The sequence below is a fragment of the Eubalaena glacialis genome, chromosome 1, assembly GCF_028564815.1.
Source record: "Eubalaena glacialis isolate mEubGla1 chromosome 1, mEubGla1.1.hap2.+ XY, whole genome shotgun sequence".
In the NCBI taxonomy this organism is placed as follows: domain Eukaryota; kingdom Metazoa; phylum Chordata; class Mammalia; order Artiodactyla; family Balaenidae; genus Eubalaena; species Eubalaena glacialis.
The window spans coordinates 157,666,027-157,683,438 of record NC_083716.1 but is presented as its reverse complement, the minus strand read 5'-3'; the positions used below and the strand labels follow the sequence as shown (position 1 = coordinate 157,683,438).

Below are 17,412 nucleotides of genomic sequence, written 5' to 3'. Positions count from 1 at the left end.
TGAACATAAAATAATAAAACAAAGTAATATAAATAAAAAACTTTGGGAAATTAACTGTAGTCCTTGCTTCTGCAGTTGTTGACTCTTACCAAGTCACTTATAAGGTTGATGTATTAAATATATATTTAGATATTGCTTTTTCAGAGGACCCTATTGAGCTCTAAATTTCCAAAGCCATCAATTTCTCATAATACATCTTAATTTAGTTATACAAAGTATGTAGTTTACATTGTTGATCACCACTTCCCTCTTGAAGTGTTTCCCTCTTGTTTTCTTCCCCTGGTTTTATTGCTCTCTCTTGGATTCTATTCCAGTCTTCAACATCTTTCTCAGTCTCTTACTTTGCTCCTCTTTTTCCATTTACTTCTTAAACATTGATAATACAAGTTTTACTTCCTAACCACATCTCCCTCTTCACTTCTCCTGGGACATTCTGTTCCCCATAGTTTCATCTTTGATTTTTTTCTAACCCCTCTCCAACCCTTCATCTCTACTCCCCACTGGTTGATTCTCCATCAGACATGTCTTCTATAAATGTGTTTAATTCTTTCTTGTCTTCACACCACTGTGTTAATTCAGACTCATTTTGTTTCTTTTTTTTTAAATTTATTTATTTATTTATTTTTGGCTGTGTTGGGTCTTCGTTTCTGTGCGAGGGCTTTCTCTAGTTGCAGCAAGTGGGGGCCACTCTTCATCGCCGTGCGCGGGCCTCTCACTATCACGGCCTCTCTTGTTGCGGAGCACAGACTCCAGACGCACAGGCTCAGTAGTTATGGCTCACGGGCCTAGTTGCTCCGCGGCATGTGGGATCTTCCCAGACCAGGGCTCGAACCCATGTCCCCTGTGTTGGCAGGCAGATTCTCAACCACTGCGCCACCAGGGAAGCCCCTTTTTGTTTCTTACATGGACAATTGTAGTTGCCTCCAGTTAGGTTTTCCTGCCTTTGTCTTTCCGTACAATCATTTAGCCAAAACTGAAACTCAGGATGACATGACTACTCATCTTCTATCCATATGCCACAATCTCCCTACATTGTTCATGATGTTCCCTATAACTGGAATGCTCTTTGTAGCATACTGACTCATACAGTTTAAGCATTCTTTGTAACACTTTACCTTGTTTTTGAAGTATAGTAAATAACCCTTATTCTCTGTTCATTTAGTGGTGCATTTTGATCATCGCATTAGTATGACTGTATAGTTTCCCTCTTTAGACTGGAAATTTTGTGGTAGCAAGGGTTATGTTTTATCTTTGTGTCTTTGGAATTAACGTAAAGGGATAAGAAGAAAATCAATAGAGTGGAAATTTGATTTTTGTTTTCCACAAATAAGACCATCACCTATTTAATAATGGATAAATACCAGATAGAGTTCATGAGATACACCAGCCAGTGAGGCACAAGTTTATATTTTGGTTTTAAACTGCGTTGTTCCTTAATTCTGTTTTGATCTTTTTCCTCTAGAGTCTCTCAGAAGATAGGAGCGTGCGAGATGTGCTGCAGAAGCATTTCAATGTCAGCAAAAGCCTGCGGTCATTACACACGCTACTGGTTTGTATTAGTTTTATTTTTATCACTCATTTTCTTTCACCAGGTAATTATGTTCTGACGGGAATTGGTTAAACCTCTAGATACATTTTGGGAAAATAAACATGTCTACTACATTAGGTCTTCCAGTCCCTGAATATGGTACATCTCTTCTTTTATTTAGTTCTTCTTTGATTTCTTTCATCATCATTTTATAATTCTCACCTCACAGATCCTGTACATGTTTACAGTGTATACCTAACTGTTTAGTTTCCTGTGGAACAATTTTAAATGATATTTTGTTTTTAATTTTAGTTTTAGCATGCCCATTATTAGTGTATAGAAATGTGACTGATTTTTGTGTTGATGTTGTATTCTGCAATGTTGCTGAACTAATTTATTTTAGGAGTTTTTTTAATAGATTCCTTGAGATTTTCTATGTAGATAATCATATCATCTGCAAATAAAGAGTTTTATTTTTTTCCTTTCTAATTTGTATATCCTTTCTTTCTTTTTCTTGTCTTTTTTGCAATGGCTAGAACTTCTTGCACTATGTTGGATAAGAATGGTGAGGGTAGATAATTGCCAGTCTTAGGGGGAAAGGATTTAGTCTTTTACTGTTAAGTATGATATAAGCTGTAGGTTTTTAATACATGTTTATTATCAAGTTAAGGTAATTCCCATCTATTCCTAACTTGCTGAGAGTTTATTATGATTGTGTTGGATTTTGTTAAATGCTTATTCTGTATCAATGAATAAGATCTATGACTTTTCTTCTTTAGCCTGTTGATATGTTGAATTACCTTGCTTGATTTTCTAATGTTGAACTAGCTTTACATGCCTGGACAAATCCTACCTGGTCATGGTCTTTCACCCAGTAATTATATCTTAAGCTTAAACAGTATCAAGAAAGGGGTACTTAATTGTTCTGAAAAGTAAAATTTTTCCTTCTCTTAGAGTATTTGATACTAGTCTAATATTTCTAGAAAATTATTTATTCATTATTACAAAAGGTATGGCAAATACCTTTCAAAGAGAAAATAATTTTGGTTTCGTGAGTTTCTTCGTGATCACTTCCATTTATAATAATAATGGGTATCATTTATTAAATAGCACATGAGTCAGGTGACCTAGTTACTTTACCAGCGTTATGTCTAGTTATATTAATCCTGTTTTTTTATCTTTGGGTGTATTTTATCCTTACCTTTGAGGAAACTGATGCTCTTTGAGGTTAAATAACTTACCCCAGGTCACACAGCTACTAGATGGCAAACCCGAGACTCAAATCCAAGGCTGTCTAGCTTCAAGCTTATCATAACTGCTTTACTATATGGTTCTGCCACTTTTTACAGATTCTCCTTCTCCATTTCTGGTCTTGCTTAGGAAACTTAAGAGTGTTTTCCTCTCTACATACTTTCCCTCTCGTTACCACATCCCCCTCCCATTTATCAAAACCACACTGCCATTTTCAGCAACAGCTGTCTTTATCACAGAAGTATTACAGGTACTAAGAATTTTTAGAGTAGAGATTTTAGTTACTTATGTACCAAAATTAGACTTTATTTACTAGCTTACGGTATATGGAGGATACACACACACACATATATACATAAACATATACCTTTCATTATTCTGGGAAAATATCTCTGCCTCAAAATTGTCAACATAAAAAACCATTGTTTTGCCAGTTTCCTGTTATATTTTTAATTCAGGGTGATGGCTCAATTTTTCTTTGGGGTTTTCTTGTTTAAGAAAAGTTTTGGAATTGGTGGAAACTATAAAGAAAAGAGAAAGACCTGACTGAGATTAAATATAGTTTGGATAATTTTTCAACAAAAAAAAAATCAGGAGTAATACACATAGAAAAAAACACCATCATTGCATAGCCTAAAGTAAATTTCAGGTTGATAAACCTAACTTTACGTAGAAAAACAAAACTTTTTTTTAAATTAGAAGAAACATATAAGAGAATATGTTTGTATTCTTGAGGTAGGGAAAGATTTCTTACAAAAGTTACACAGATCACAAGTCATAACAAAAAAGATAGTTAAAGTTAATGACATTGAATTTTTAAATGTCTAGACACTGAAAGATACTATGGATGAAGTGAAGACTGATAAGGAGAGGAAAAATGCAATGCATATATCATCAACACTGTCCATAATATATAAAGAGCTTCTACAGTAATCAATAAAGGAATGAACTGACCAGAGGGCAGACAGCAGAAGCAAGAAGAACTACAATCCTGCAGCCTGTGGAACAAAAACCACATTCACAGAAAGAGAGACAAGGTGAAAAGCAGAGGGCTATGTACCAGATGAAGGAACAAGATGAAACCCCAGAAAAACAACTAAATGAAGTGGAGATAGGTAACCTTCCAGAAAAAGAATTCAGAACAATGATAGTGAAGATGATCCAGGACCTCGGAAAAAGAATGGAGGCAAAGATCGAGAAGATGCAAGAAATGTTTAACAAAGACCTAGAAGAATTAAAGAACAAACAAACAGAGATGAACAATACAATAACTAAAATGAAAACTACACTAGAAGGAATCAATAGCAGAATAACTGAGGCACAAGAATGGATAAGTGACCTGGAAAACAGAATGGTGGAATTCACTGCTGTGGAACAGAATAAAGAAAAAAGAATGAAAAGAAATGAAGACAGCCTAAGAGACCTCTGGGACATTAAACGCAACAATGTTCGCATTATAGGGGTCCCAGAAGGAGAAGAGAGAGAGAAAGGACCAGAGGAAATATTTGAAGAGATTCTAGTCGAAAACTTCCCTAACATGGGGAAGGAAATAGCCACCCAAGTCCAGGTAGCACGGAGAGTCCCATACAGGATAAACCCAAGGAGAAACATGCCGAGACACATAGTAATCAAATTGGCAAAAATTAAAGACAAAGAAAAATTATTGAAAGCAGCAAGGGAAAAATGACAAATAACATACAAGGGAACTCCCATAAGGTTAACAGAGTTTCTCAGCAGAAACTCTACAAGCCAGAAGGGAGTGGCACAATATATTTAAAGTGATGAAAGGGAGGAACCTACAACCAAGATTACTCTAGCTGGCAAGGATCTCATTCAGATTCAACAGAGAAATGAAAAGCTTTACAGAAAAGCAAAAGCTACGAGAATTCAGCACCACCAAACCAGCTCTACAACAAATGCTAAAGGATCTTCTCTAAGTGAGAAAAACAAGAGAAGAAAAGGACCTACAAAAACAAACCCAAAACAATTAAGAAAATGGTCATAGGAACATAGATATCGACAATTACCTTAAACGTGAATGGATTAAATGCTCCAACCAAAAGAAACAGCCTTGCTGAATGGATACAAAAACAAGACCCATATATATATATGCTGTCTACAAGAGACCCACTTCAGTACCTAGGGACACATTCAGACTGAAAGTGAGGGGATGGAAAAAGATATTCCATGCAAATGGAAATCAAAAGAAAGCTGGAGTAGCAATAATCATATCAGATAAAATAGACTTTAAAATAATGTTACAAGAGACAAGGAAGGACACTACATAATGATCAAGGGATCAATCCAAGAAGAAGATATAACAATTGTAAATATATATGCACCCAACATAGGAGCACCTCAATACATAAGGCATCTGCTAACAGCTATAAAAGACGAAATCGACAGTAACACAATAATAGTGGGGGACTTTAACACCTCACTTACACCAATGGACAGATCATCCAAAATGAAAATAAATAAGGAAACAGAAGCTGTAAATGACACAATAGACCAGATAGATTTAATTGATATTTATAGGACATTCCATCCAAAAACAGCAGATTACACTTTCTTCTCAAGTGCGCATGGAACATTCTCCAGGATAGATCACATCTTGGGTCACAAATCAAGCCTCAGTAAATTTAAGAAAATTGAAATCATATCAAGCATCTTTTCTGACCACAACTCTCTGAGATTAGAAATCAATTACAGGGAAAAAAACATTAAAAAAACACAAACACATGGAGGCTAAACAATACGTTACTAAGTAACCAAGAGATCACTGAAGAAATCAAAGAGGAAGTTAAAAACTACCTAGAGACAAATGACAATGAAAACACGATGATCCAAAACCTATGGGATGCAGCAAAAGCAGTTCTAAGAGGGAAGTTTATAGCTATACAAGCCTACCTAAAGAAACAAGAAAAATCTCAAGTAAACAATCTAACCTTACACCTAAAGGAACTAGAGAAAGAAGAACAAACAAAACCCAAAGTTAGCAGAAGGAAAGAAATCATAAAGATCAGAGCAAAAATCAATGAAATAGAAACAAAACAATAGCAAAGATCAATAAAACTAAAAGCTGGTTCTTTGAGAAGATAAAAAAATTGATAAACCATTAGCCAGACTCATCAAGAAAAAGAGGGAGAAGACTCAAATCAATAAAATTAGAAATGAAAAAGGAGAAGTTACAACAGAAACTGCAGAAATACAAAGCATCCTAAGAGACTACTACAAGCAACTCTATGCCAATAAAATGGACAACCTGGAAGAAATGGACAAATTCTTAGAAAGGTGTAACCTCCCAAGACTGAACCAGGAAGAAATAGAAAATATGAACAGACCAATCAGAAGTAATGAAATTGAAACTGTGATTAAAAATCTTCTAACAAGCAAAAGTCCAGGACCAGATGGCTTCACAGGTGAATTCTATCAAACATTTAGAGAAGAGCTAACACCCATCCTTCTCAAACTCTTCCAAAAAATGGCGGAGGAAGGAACACGCCCAAACTCATTCTATGAGGCCACCATCACCCTGACACCAAAACCAGACAAAGATTCTACAAAAAAAGAAAATTACAGACCAATATCACTGATGAATACAGATGCAAATATCCTCAACAAAATACTAGCAAACAGAATCCAACAACACATTAAAAGGATCATACACCATGATCAAGTGGGATTTATCCCAGGGATGCAAGGATTCTTCACTATACGCAAATCAATCAATGTGATACACCATATTAACAAATTATAGAATAAAAACCATATGATCATCTCAATAGATGCAGAAAAAGCTTTTGACAACATTCAACACCCATTTATGATAAAAATTCTCCAGAAAGTGGGCATAGAGGGAACCTACCTCAACATAATAAAGGCCATATACGACAAACCCACAGCAAACATCATTCGCAATGGTGAAAAACTGAAAGCATTTCCTCTAAGATCAGGAACAAGGCAAGGATGTCCACTTTCACCACTGTTATTCAACATAGTTTTGGAAGTCCTAGCCACAGCAATCAGAGAAGAAAAATAAAAGGAATACAAATTGGAAAAGAAGTAAAAGTGTCACTGTTTGCAGATGACATGATACTATACAGAGAATCCTAAAGATGCCACTAGAAAACTACTGGAGCTCATCAATGAATTTGGTAAAGTTGCAAGATACAAAATTAATGCACAGAAATCTCTTGCATTCCTATACACTAATGATGAAAAATCTGAAAGAGAAATTAAGGAAACACTCCCATTTAGCATTGCAATAAAAAGAATAAAATACCTAGGAATAAACCTACCTAGGGAGACAAAAGACCTGTATGCAGAAAACTGTAAGACACTGATGAAAGAAATTAAAGATGATACCAACAGATGGAGAGATACACCATGTTCTTGGATTGGAAGAATCAATATTGTGAAAATGACTATACTACCCAAAGCAATCTACAGATTCAATGCAATCCCTATCAAATTACCAATGGCATTTTTTACAGAACTAGAACAAAAAATCTTAAAATTTGTATGGAGACACAACAGACCCCGAATAGCCAAAGCAGTCTTGAGGGCAAAAAATGGAGCTGGAGGAATCAGACTCCCTGACTTCAGACTATACTACAAAGCTACAGTAATCAAGACAATATGATACTGGCACAAAAACAGAAACATAGATCAATAGAACAAGATAGAAAGCCCAGAGATAAACCCACGCACCTATGGTTAACTAATCTATGACAAAGGAGGCAAGGATATACAATGGAGAAAAGAGATTCTCTTCAATAAGTGGTGCTGGGAAAACTGGACAGCTACATGTAAAAGAATGAAATTAGAACACTCCCTAACACCATACACAGAAATAAACTCAAAATGGGTTAGAGACCTAAATGTAAGACCAGACACTATAAAACTCTTAGAGGAAAACATAGGAAGAATACTCTTTGACATAAATCACAGCAAGATCTTTTTTGATCCACCTCCTAGAGTAATGGAAATAAAAACAAAAATAAACAAATGGGACCTAATGAAACTTCAAAGCTTTTGCACAGCAAAGGAAACCATAAACAAGACGAAAAGGCAACCCTCAGAATGGGAGAAAATATTTGCAAACGAATCAGCGGACAATGGATTAATCTCCAAAATATATAAACAGCTCATGCAGCTCAATATTAAAGAAACAAACAACCCAATCCAAAAATGGGCAGAAGAACTAAATAGACATTTCTCTAAAGAAGACATACAGATGGCCAGGAAGCACATGAAAAGCTGCTCAACATCACTAATTAGAGAAATGCAAATCAAAACTACAATGAGGTATCACCTCACACCAGTTAGAATGGGCATCATCAGAAAATCTACAAACAACAAATGCTGGAGAGGGTGTGGAGAAAAGGGAACCCTCTTGCACTGTTGGTGGGTATGTAAATTGATATAGCCACTATGGAGAACAGTGTGGAGGTTCCTTAAAAACTAAAAATAGAATTACCATATGATCCAGCAATCCCACTACTGGTCATATACCCAGAGAAAACCATAATTCAAAAAGACACATGCACCCCAATGTGCATTGCAGCACTATTTACAATAGCCAGGTCTTGGAAGCAACCTAAATGCTCCTCAACATACAAATGGATAAAGAAGATGTGGTACATATATGCAATGGAATATTACTCAGCCATAAAAGGGAACGAAATTGGGTCATTTGTTGAGACGTGGATGGATCTAGAGACTGTCATACAGAGTGAAATAAATCAGAAAGAGAAAAGCAAATATCGTATATTAACGCATATATGTGGAACCTAGAAAAATGGTACAGATGAACCAGTTTGCAGGGCAGAAGTTGAGACACAGATGTAGAGAACAAATGTATGGACACCAAGGGGGGGAAACCGTGGTGGGGTGAGGATGGTGGTGTGCTGAATTGGGCAATTGGGATTGACCTGTATACACTGATGTGTATAAAATTGATGACTAATAAGGACCTGCAATATACAAAAATAAAATTCAAAAATTAAAAAAAAAAAGAGACCACCTGAGGCCAGATTAAAGGAGTGCAGGCCCTGCATACACCCTGATCCTTATCAGCAACCCTGGCCTTGAACCATTGTTATAAAACTCCTCACTAAATCCTCCCGGGTTGGGACCCACAGTTTTCGAGGGCAGGGGTCTGCTGTCTCCCCCTTTGCCTGGCAAAGCAATAAAGCTATTCTTTTCTACTTCACCCAAAACTCTGTCTCTGAGATACAATTCAGCACCGGTGCACAGAGCCTGAGTTTTCAGCATCCCAACCATAAAAAAAATAATGAAAAATAAAGGAATGAACTAAGAATATGAGTGCAAGCAATCCACCAATGTAGAATCCCACATGACTTATAAATTGCAAAGATATTTAACCTCTCCAGTAATTAGGGAAATGGTACAATTTAAACTTTACAGTTAAACCTTTTTTTTCTGCCAATCTGGTGGGTGTCAAAAGTTTATGTCTGATGATATGATGACTATTAATGTTTGTTGCTGCTAGTAGTGTAAATATGTATAGGTACTTTGCAGAGCAATATGGAAAATTAGGTATCTGGAGAGACTCAAATACACAAGAAGGCATGTACAGTATTGTTTATTGCAGCCTTGTTTATAATCCATCCCCCAAAATGACAGATACCCATCAATAAGGGAAAGAATAATTAAATTGTGCATATATACAAAGGAATATAACAGAAAATAAAAGAATAAACCAGAATTGACATCTGGACATAGATGAATTCTCATGACAGATGTTTAGTGAAGAAAGAGTAGCATTAAGTACAATATGGTATTTATATAAAACTTGAAAATTACTCCATATTGTCTAGGAATACAAAGATATGTAGTAGAAGGATGAAGACTTGCATGATTTTTTTGCATGGAGAAGAGTAGAGATTCCAACCAGGGCAAGAGACAAGGGCTTCAACTCTGTAAGTTTATATTTCGTAAGCTGAGAAAGTGGTCATGGATATTCATTATATTATTCTCTTGCCTTTTTATATGTCAAAAATATTTTATAATAAAAGGAAGAAGAAAAGGTAAGAGAAAGGGAAGGAGCTACTGGGTACCTGGATCCCTCCCAGTATGGGGAATGAAGGACAAGGATTACCCAACTTTTTTGTTCAGTTAAGGACCCTGGGCCCTGGTTAAAAAAGGGAGAGTTCAAGGCAATAGAAATAAAAGCAAAAATAAACAAATGGGACCTAATCAAACTTACAGGCTTTTTTTTGTACAGCAAAGGAAACCCATAAACAAAGCAAAAAGAAAACCTAAGGACTGGGAGAAAATATTTACAAATGATGTGACAGACAAGGGCTTAATTTCCAAAATACACAAAGAGATCATACAACTTAATAATAACAACAATTAAAAATCCCAATCGAAAAATAGGCAGTAGACCTAAATAGATACTTCTCCAAAGAAGGCATACAGATGGTAACGGGCACATGAAAAGATGTTCAACATCGCTAATTATTAAAGAAATGCAAATCAAAACTACAGTGAGGTACCACCTCACACCAGTCAGAATGGCCATCATTAAAAAGTCTACAAATAACAAATGCTGGAGAGAGTGTGGAATGTAAATTTGTGCAGCAACTATGTTGGTGGGAATGTAAATTCGTGCAGCTGCTATGGAAAACAGTATGGAGGTTCTTCAAAAAACTAAAATAGATTTGCCATGTGATCCAGTAATCCCACTGCTGGGCATATATTTGGACAAACCTATAATTCAAAAAGATACATGCAACCGTATGTTCATAGCAGCACTATTCACAGTAGCCAAGACATGGAAACAACCTAAATGTCCATCGATAGATGAATGGATAAAGAAGATGTGGTACATATATACAGTGGAATACTACTCAGCCGTAGAAAAAGAATGAAATAATGCCATTTGCAACAACATGGATGGACCTAGAGATTATCATACTAAATGAAGTAAGTCAGAAAGAGAAAGACAAATACCATATACTGTCAATTATATGTGGAATCTAAAATATGACACAAATGAACTTATCTACGAAGCAGAAACAGGCTCACAGACATAGAGAATAGACTTGTGGCTGCCAAGGGTGAGAGTGGGGTGGTGGAGGGATGGATTGGCAGTATGGGATTAGCAGATGCAAAATATAGGTAGAATGGATAAACAACAAGGTCCCACTGTATAGTACAGGGAACTATATTCAATATCCTGTGATAAACCATAGTGAAAAAGAGTGTATATATATGTATAACTGAATCACTTTGCTATACAGTAAAAATTAACACAACATTGTAAATCAACTATGCTTCAATAAAATAATTTTTTTAAAAAAAATATAGTTTCTAGTGTTAATGTCCCAAATATTACATGGCATATACTTACACTAAGAAATTACTCATTGTTTACCTGGAATTCAAATTTAATGAGATGTCATGCATTTTTACCTGCTAACCCTATTTATATGACTAAATTTAAATGCTGAGTCAATTATATTTCAATGAAAAATAAATTTTTAAAAAATTAAGTAAAATTTAGATGTTAGGAAAGTTACAAATAAAGAAATCTTCAAATGCAGAAGTTTTTGTTAGTCATTGGACAGAGAACTTGCTACATGGAGGCAACTTGTCCTTGCTTTCAAGGAGAGTTGTTTCTTGGTATAATTTTGTTTTTGTTTTTTTCTTTTTAATACAATTGAATATAAAGTAGCTCACTTCTATCACTTAAGACTAACCTGGATTGGTTGATTGGGTGGTAAGAAAGTTTTTACAAGTCACACTTCTGCCTTTTTGGTTTGGTTTAGTCTGAGGCTTTAATTAGTAGTCTTAACTTATTTTTGGTCTCTTCTCCTCACCCTACTCCTTTTAAAATATTTTTCTTTTGAGGAGCTGTAAACAAACAATATATGCAAATGGAAAGGGGTAGAGAGAGCAGCAAGAATTTTTTAATGCTTTACATTTATACAGTTACATGGCATATGAATTGCAATACTGTATTTTAATAAAGCTAAATATGAGAATACCTTTCCCAAGCATTACTATTTACTCTTTCATAACTCTCTGAATTAAGAAGTTTTGTTCAGTAATATCTCCAAAGTGCCTAAGTAAATATGCAGTTGTTTTTCTGATCTGCATTTCCTTAGATGCTTGCTTTAAATCGTGTAACACCATCACACCCATTTATGACTGCAGCAGATCTGATGGAGGCAAACCAGCTGTGTAGCATGGACTCTAAAGCAAATATTGTACATGGTGAGAAACCTGCTTAATTAGTAGTTTTTTAAATGTTTGAGTTTATGTAATGGTATGATTTTCAAAATTATAATTAACATTGGGTATAGTATTTTATATACAGAATACTTTTATATCCATACGTCCTTTAACTCAGCCCTTTAAAAGGTATTGTTCCTCCCATTTAAAGTGAAAGAAACTCGAGGCACTGCCTTCCTTGCTACATTGTAAATCCAGCTGAGACTGTATTGCAGGCGTTCTCATTGCACCAAATACTAATGAAGAGCATTGGCTTTTAGCCATTTGGGGTTCACTATCCCTTTTGAGAATCTAATGAAACTTCTCCTCTCCAGGAAAAAAAAAAATTAGATATAATTTCCAGGGGATTAGAGATTCTGAATAATCGAGGGCCCTATGTAATTTTAAAGTTGTATCATAATTGCAGCTCTGGTTTATGTGGTTAAGTGTTAGATAGTATTGCCTCGAATCCTTGTACCATCTCTGGAAGTTTAGAAAGATCCTATTTTACATATATGAAAACTGAGCTCAGGGAGGTTGAGTAACTTTCTTAAGATTATTCAGATAATAGTGACTGAAACACATTTGAACCTAGAGGGGTGTCTTGACCTCCCTCCACCCCTCAAAACCATAATCTTTCACTTTATCCTTCTATTTGGAGGAAAGTTATTTCAATCTTATGTATCAGTAAATAAACTGTACCTCATAGTTTGTTCCCCTTTTATTATAGGTCTGTCAGTCTTGGAAATCTGTCTTATCATAGCAATGAAACATTTAAATGACATCTATGAAGAGGAGCCCTTTAATTTTCAAATGGTTTATAATGGTGAGATGAGACATTGGTATTTTCTAACACTACTACCCCCACTGCTTATTTGAAGCTACTAATGCTGTCATTGCTTTCTGTCCAGAGTTTCAGAAGTTTGTTCAAAGGAAGGCCCATTCTGTTTATAATTTTGAGAAACCTGTTGTCATGAAGGTAAGATTTTAATTTTTTTTTTTTTTTTTTTTTTTTTAATTAATTAATTTATTTATTTATTTTTGGCTGTGTTGGATCTTCGTTTCTGTGCGAGGGCTTTCTCTAGTGGCGGCGAGCGGGGGCCACTCTTCATCGCGGTGCGCGGGCCTCTCACTGTCGCGGCCTCTCTTGTTGCCGAGCACAGGCTCCAGACGCGCAGGCTCAGTAGTTGTGGCTCACGGGCCCAGTTGCTCCGCGGCATGTGGGATCTTCCCGGACCAGGGCTCGAACCCGTGTGCCCTGCATTGGCAGGCGGATTCTCAACCACTGCACCACCAGGGAAGCCCCAAGATTTTAATTTTTAAAGGCTTATTTTTACATCTGATTTGATTGTATATATCATAGTTGCACTTTCATTAATTTTGAAACATTAGGTATTATCATAGGAATTTTATTCAAAACAGACCAAAAAAAATCAATCTAAAAATGAAATGTTTGAATCATTCTGAAGAATGCAGCCAGTTCTTTTTACAGTTTTGGGGGTATACTGCCCTCTACTGTCTCTTCCTAGAACGGGCATCGTGCAAAGGATCTACTCGTTACAGTCATAACCCTATCCCTTTATACCTCTAAGGTTGGCTTTATAATCTCAGCAGTAAAAAGAGACCGAATGAGTCATTAAGAAAACAAAAAAGAATCTCATTGGCTGGTGAGGGTATACAGAGAAAGTTTTGTTAGGGGTGAGGCATGAGTTTTAAAACTTGAGGAACTTTATTCTGGCATACCATTGTCCACCAGAAATATGAGCCACATAATGTAATTTTAGATTTTCTAGTAGCAACAAAAAAGTAAAAAAAAAAAAAAGGTGAAATTAACTTGGACAGTAAATTTTATTTACTGTACCAAAATCTTTTGATCTATAGTCAATATAGAAAATTATTAATGAAGTTTTTTATTTTCTTTTGTGTTAAATCTTTGAAATTCTGTGTTTACATTTAAAGCACATCTTAATTCACTGACTATTCATTGGAAATAATTGCTCTTTAGATTCCTTAAATTATTTAGCTGAAGTAGATTTACATTATGAAATTGTTTCAAACATACAGATTTTCTAAGTGTTAGTTTTTAAATTAAACTTAATAAAAATTAAATAAAATTAAAAATAGAGTCCCACATTTCAAATGCTCAAGAGCCCTGTGTAGCTAGGTTACTATTGGACAGCACAGCTCTAGAGGACTTTATGGGAAGAAACACCTTTTTTGATTTTTTTTAAGCAGTGGTCCCATAACTTCTTTAGCATCCTTTATAAGGGATTAGTAGTCAGAATTTTATTTCTTACAGCAACCAAAAAATGTGAGATCAGGGCATTGCCATTTCTTCAAAACAATAGGAAAAGTATTTAGAATACTGGAGGTTGGTTTTTTCCTCCCTTCTTAATGTCCATATTTGTCTGATAGTCATAGCTTGTGGGAGTTGTATGAGTGGAAAGATTTAGCTGAGCACTTAAATTTTTATGAGTAATTTGAATCTGCTCATTTCTACATTTTAATTAAATGAGAAAGTATTTTGCTACCTAGAAATATTTTAAATCTCCTCAGTTTTATTCAGCCAGTACCTGCAGCCTCTAGTATTTTCTCATTTTCAGAAATTAATGGTGTCTGAACTGTTTCTCTTTTCATCAGAAGAATTTTTATAGTACATAAAGAATATATTCCAACAGTATTTTTCACAATGAGGCTTAAGAATAGAAAGCTCATAATCTATTTCAGTGTATCAGTATTTAATGGTTAGTAGGTCATGATTTAATGGTTTATTTTTTTATACATTAATAAAATACCTAACAACAAACATGGTTAGAAAAGACATAATACATGAATGTTAGAGGTAAGAGGAAGCAGACAGTAAAGAGCCCTATTAAGGTGGGGAAGATGAAAGAAAGGGACTTTCTGACAGGTTGTAGTGGTCTCTGTCAGACTTCTTAGGGAAACAGGAGCCTGTCTTCTCCTCCATACCCGTACCACTCTGCTGAATCATTTATTTATAGGATTAGCTGAACAGGTGTACTCCTACGGGTCTTTCCTGCCTCCCTCTCTTTTTACAGCTATATTAAACTTTTACACAGCAAAGTCTTACAAAGGTAGAAACAAAATGTAAAGGCGAATTTGAGTAACCTAGACAATTAGTCAAAAAATACTGGTCTTATCAGATCTTAGGTTTTTATAGAGAACTGGAAACTGTTAACTTAAGTACTAGGAGGAGATATGACATAGAATGAGGTTAGGAACAAAAACCATGTTGTACAAACTGAATTAAGTTTGCCCTGTTTATATTCAGTGAGGCAGGGACGGATAACTGTATATTGACACTGCCTCGTGTGATGTGTGAAGTTTTTATGAGGTTGATGAGAGTTGTTTTTGAACTTTACTGATATCTATTAAGTTTTGTTTCCTGGTACTCTATTCCACAACTGACCAAAATCCTAACTGTTCTCTGAATTAATGTTGTTTACTTTACTTCCCCTATTCAACCTAAACTATTTCTTTCATCTTTCAGGCCTTTGAACACTTACAACAATTAGAATTAATAAGGCCCATGGAAAGAACATCAGTAAATGCACAGAGGGAGTACCAGCTGATGAAACTACTTTTGGATAATACGCAAATTATGAATGCTTTGCAAAAATACCCTAACTGTCCTACAGATGTTAGGCAGTGGGCAACATCCTCCCTAAGCTGGTTATGAATATAACCATGGCTTCAGTTGTGGAGTTTCAGGCATACTTCTCTAAAGAATGTTGTCCTTTAACAAGATATGTTACTACATTTTCTTATATTTATAAAAATGTATTTTTGTATTTATGGGAGACTGTTAACACATGTAGCATCATGGCTGTGCCTTGCCTTTGAATCACGGCACATGAGCAGTTACATGATTTATAATTCCAGTAATTTAGATTATGTTGTAGGTAGCTGTTCAAAAAAATAAATATGACTATTTCAGGGATTGAATCATATGCGTATTTAACACTTGTGAAGTATTTATGTGGTACATTTGAAGAGTTCACTTCAACCCAGCAGCCAGATGTTTTTACAAACCTTAAACAAAGCAGTAAAGAAACAATGGTAAGAGTTGAGGCGTAATGAGTAATCTTTTGGTCCTTTGGGAGGTGCTGCAGTTTTTCTGTATTCATGGAAATTGGGATTCTGTCCCAGACCCAGGTCTTCTAGTTCAGGAGACTGATCAGTTTGGCTAGAAGATGGTTCACATGGAAGAAAAAAGCAAAAAGTTTGAACGTTTTCTTCCAGGCTTCTTAAAATATGGTACTCATACCATCTACAGAAGAATCTTTTGTAGCATGTCTTAAAATGCAGATTCTGGGGCCTGTTCTAGGGACTAGCATTTGTGTTTCTGACACAGGCAGTTTAGGGGATCCTGTGAACCCACCCCCACAGATAATGGAAAGTGTATGACGGTGCTAACTAAACCTGCTTGTATCAAAATGTGGAGCCCTAGGAGGGAGGAATGTGGGAATGGCAAAGCATCAGGAATCCATGAACTAATGCTGGTATATGTTTAAAGTGAAATTTAGTAAGCATTCGTTAAGTGTTAGTGACTTCATTTATTCAAAAATATTTGATTGTCTATTATTTTCATGGAAGGTTTACTAAAGACAGACTCCCTATCCTTGTGTAGTTTGTAATCCTTTTAACTGTCAAAGACCTTATGATATTTAGTTACTGTTGTTTACAGGTGAGAAAACTAACACAGTAGTGGCCCTGTCCAGAGGATTGACAGACCCTGGAATTCAACTCATTTCGTTGACACCAAAACTCAGTAATGTGTTCCTTACCATGTATTTTTAAAAGTATACTCTAAAAAACTATTTACTTGGTTTTTAAGAAGTATTGCGTTTAGAATGGAATATGAGATTTCTGTGCATAAAAATAGCTCTTTAGTAGTTGCAACCTGTTCTTTGCATACCGGCATTCTGAGTTTTCAGATCACTGTCATTTACTTTTCAGCAGTGTATTATGAAAGCTAAGGCTTGCACCCTGGTTCTATGCAATAGTCTACAGAGTTTTAGCGGATATTTTGCAAAAATACTTCCCATGGTGGCATCACTATTACCAGAAGCAAGGATTTTGCACTTGAGCTAAGACTGTCCCTTTAAAAATTCTTCTCAACTGTTTAGAGAAGTACCCTCTGCTTAAAGGCACTGACCATAAAAGCACCCAAAGAACTGGCTTGAAGATTGCAAATTTTTATCAGCTTAAGATGCCACTAAAAGGTTGAGAGCCCTCACCTGCCTTACAGAAAATCCATCAATATCAGTGAAAGAGCTATGAAACACACTAGAAAAAATAGGTTAGCAGAGGTCATACAAATGAAGCATGTGCCTACATTTCAAGGGCATTTTTTTCAGAGGAAT

General features: G+C 35.5%; 1 protein-coding gene across 1 annotated transcript in view; it reads left to right on the top strand.

Moving 5' to 3' along the window:
- Positions 1-15,984, top strand: part of ORC4 (origin recognition complex subunit 4) — a 99,156-nt gene extending 83,172 nt beyond the window's left edge. The window contains exons 10-14 of the mRNA XM_061199864.1: positions 1,463-1,549; positions 11,920-12,028; positions 12,756-12,851; positions 12,937-13,004; positions 15,537-15,984. Coding sequence (XP_061055847.1) covers positions 1,463-1,549; positions 11,920-12,028; positions 12,756-12,851; positions 12,937-13,004; positions 15,537-15,725 — 549 coding nt within the window. The 3' untranslated portion in view covers positions 15,726-15,984. The remainder of the gene's footprint in view (positions 1-1,462; positions 1,550-11,919; positions 12,029-12,755; positions 12,852-12,936; positions 13,005-15,536) is intronic.
- Positions 15,985-17,412: the final 1,428 nt, after the last annotated feature.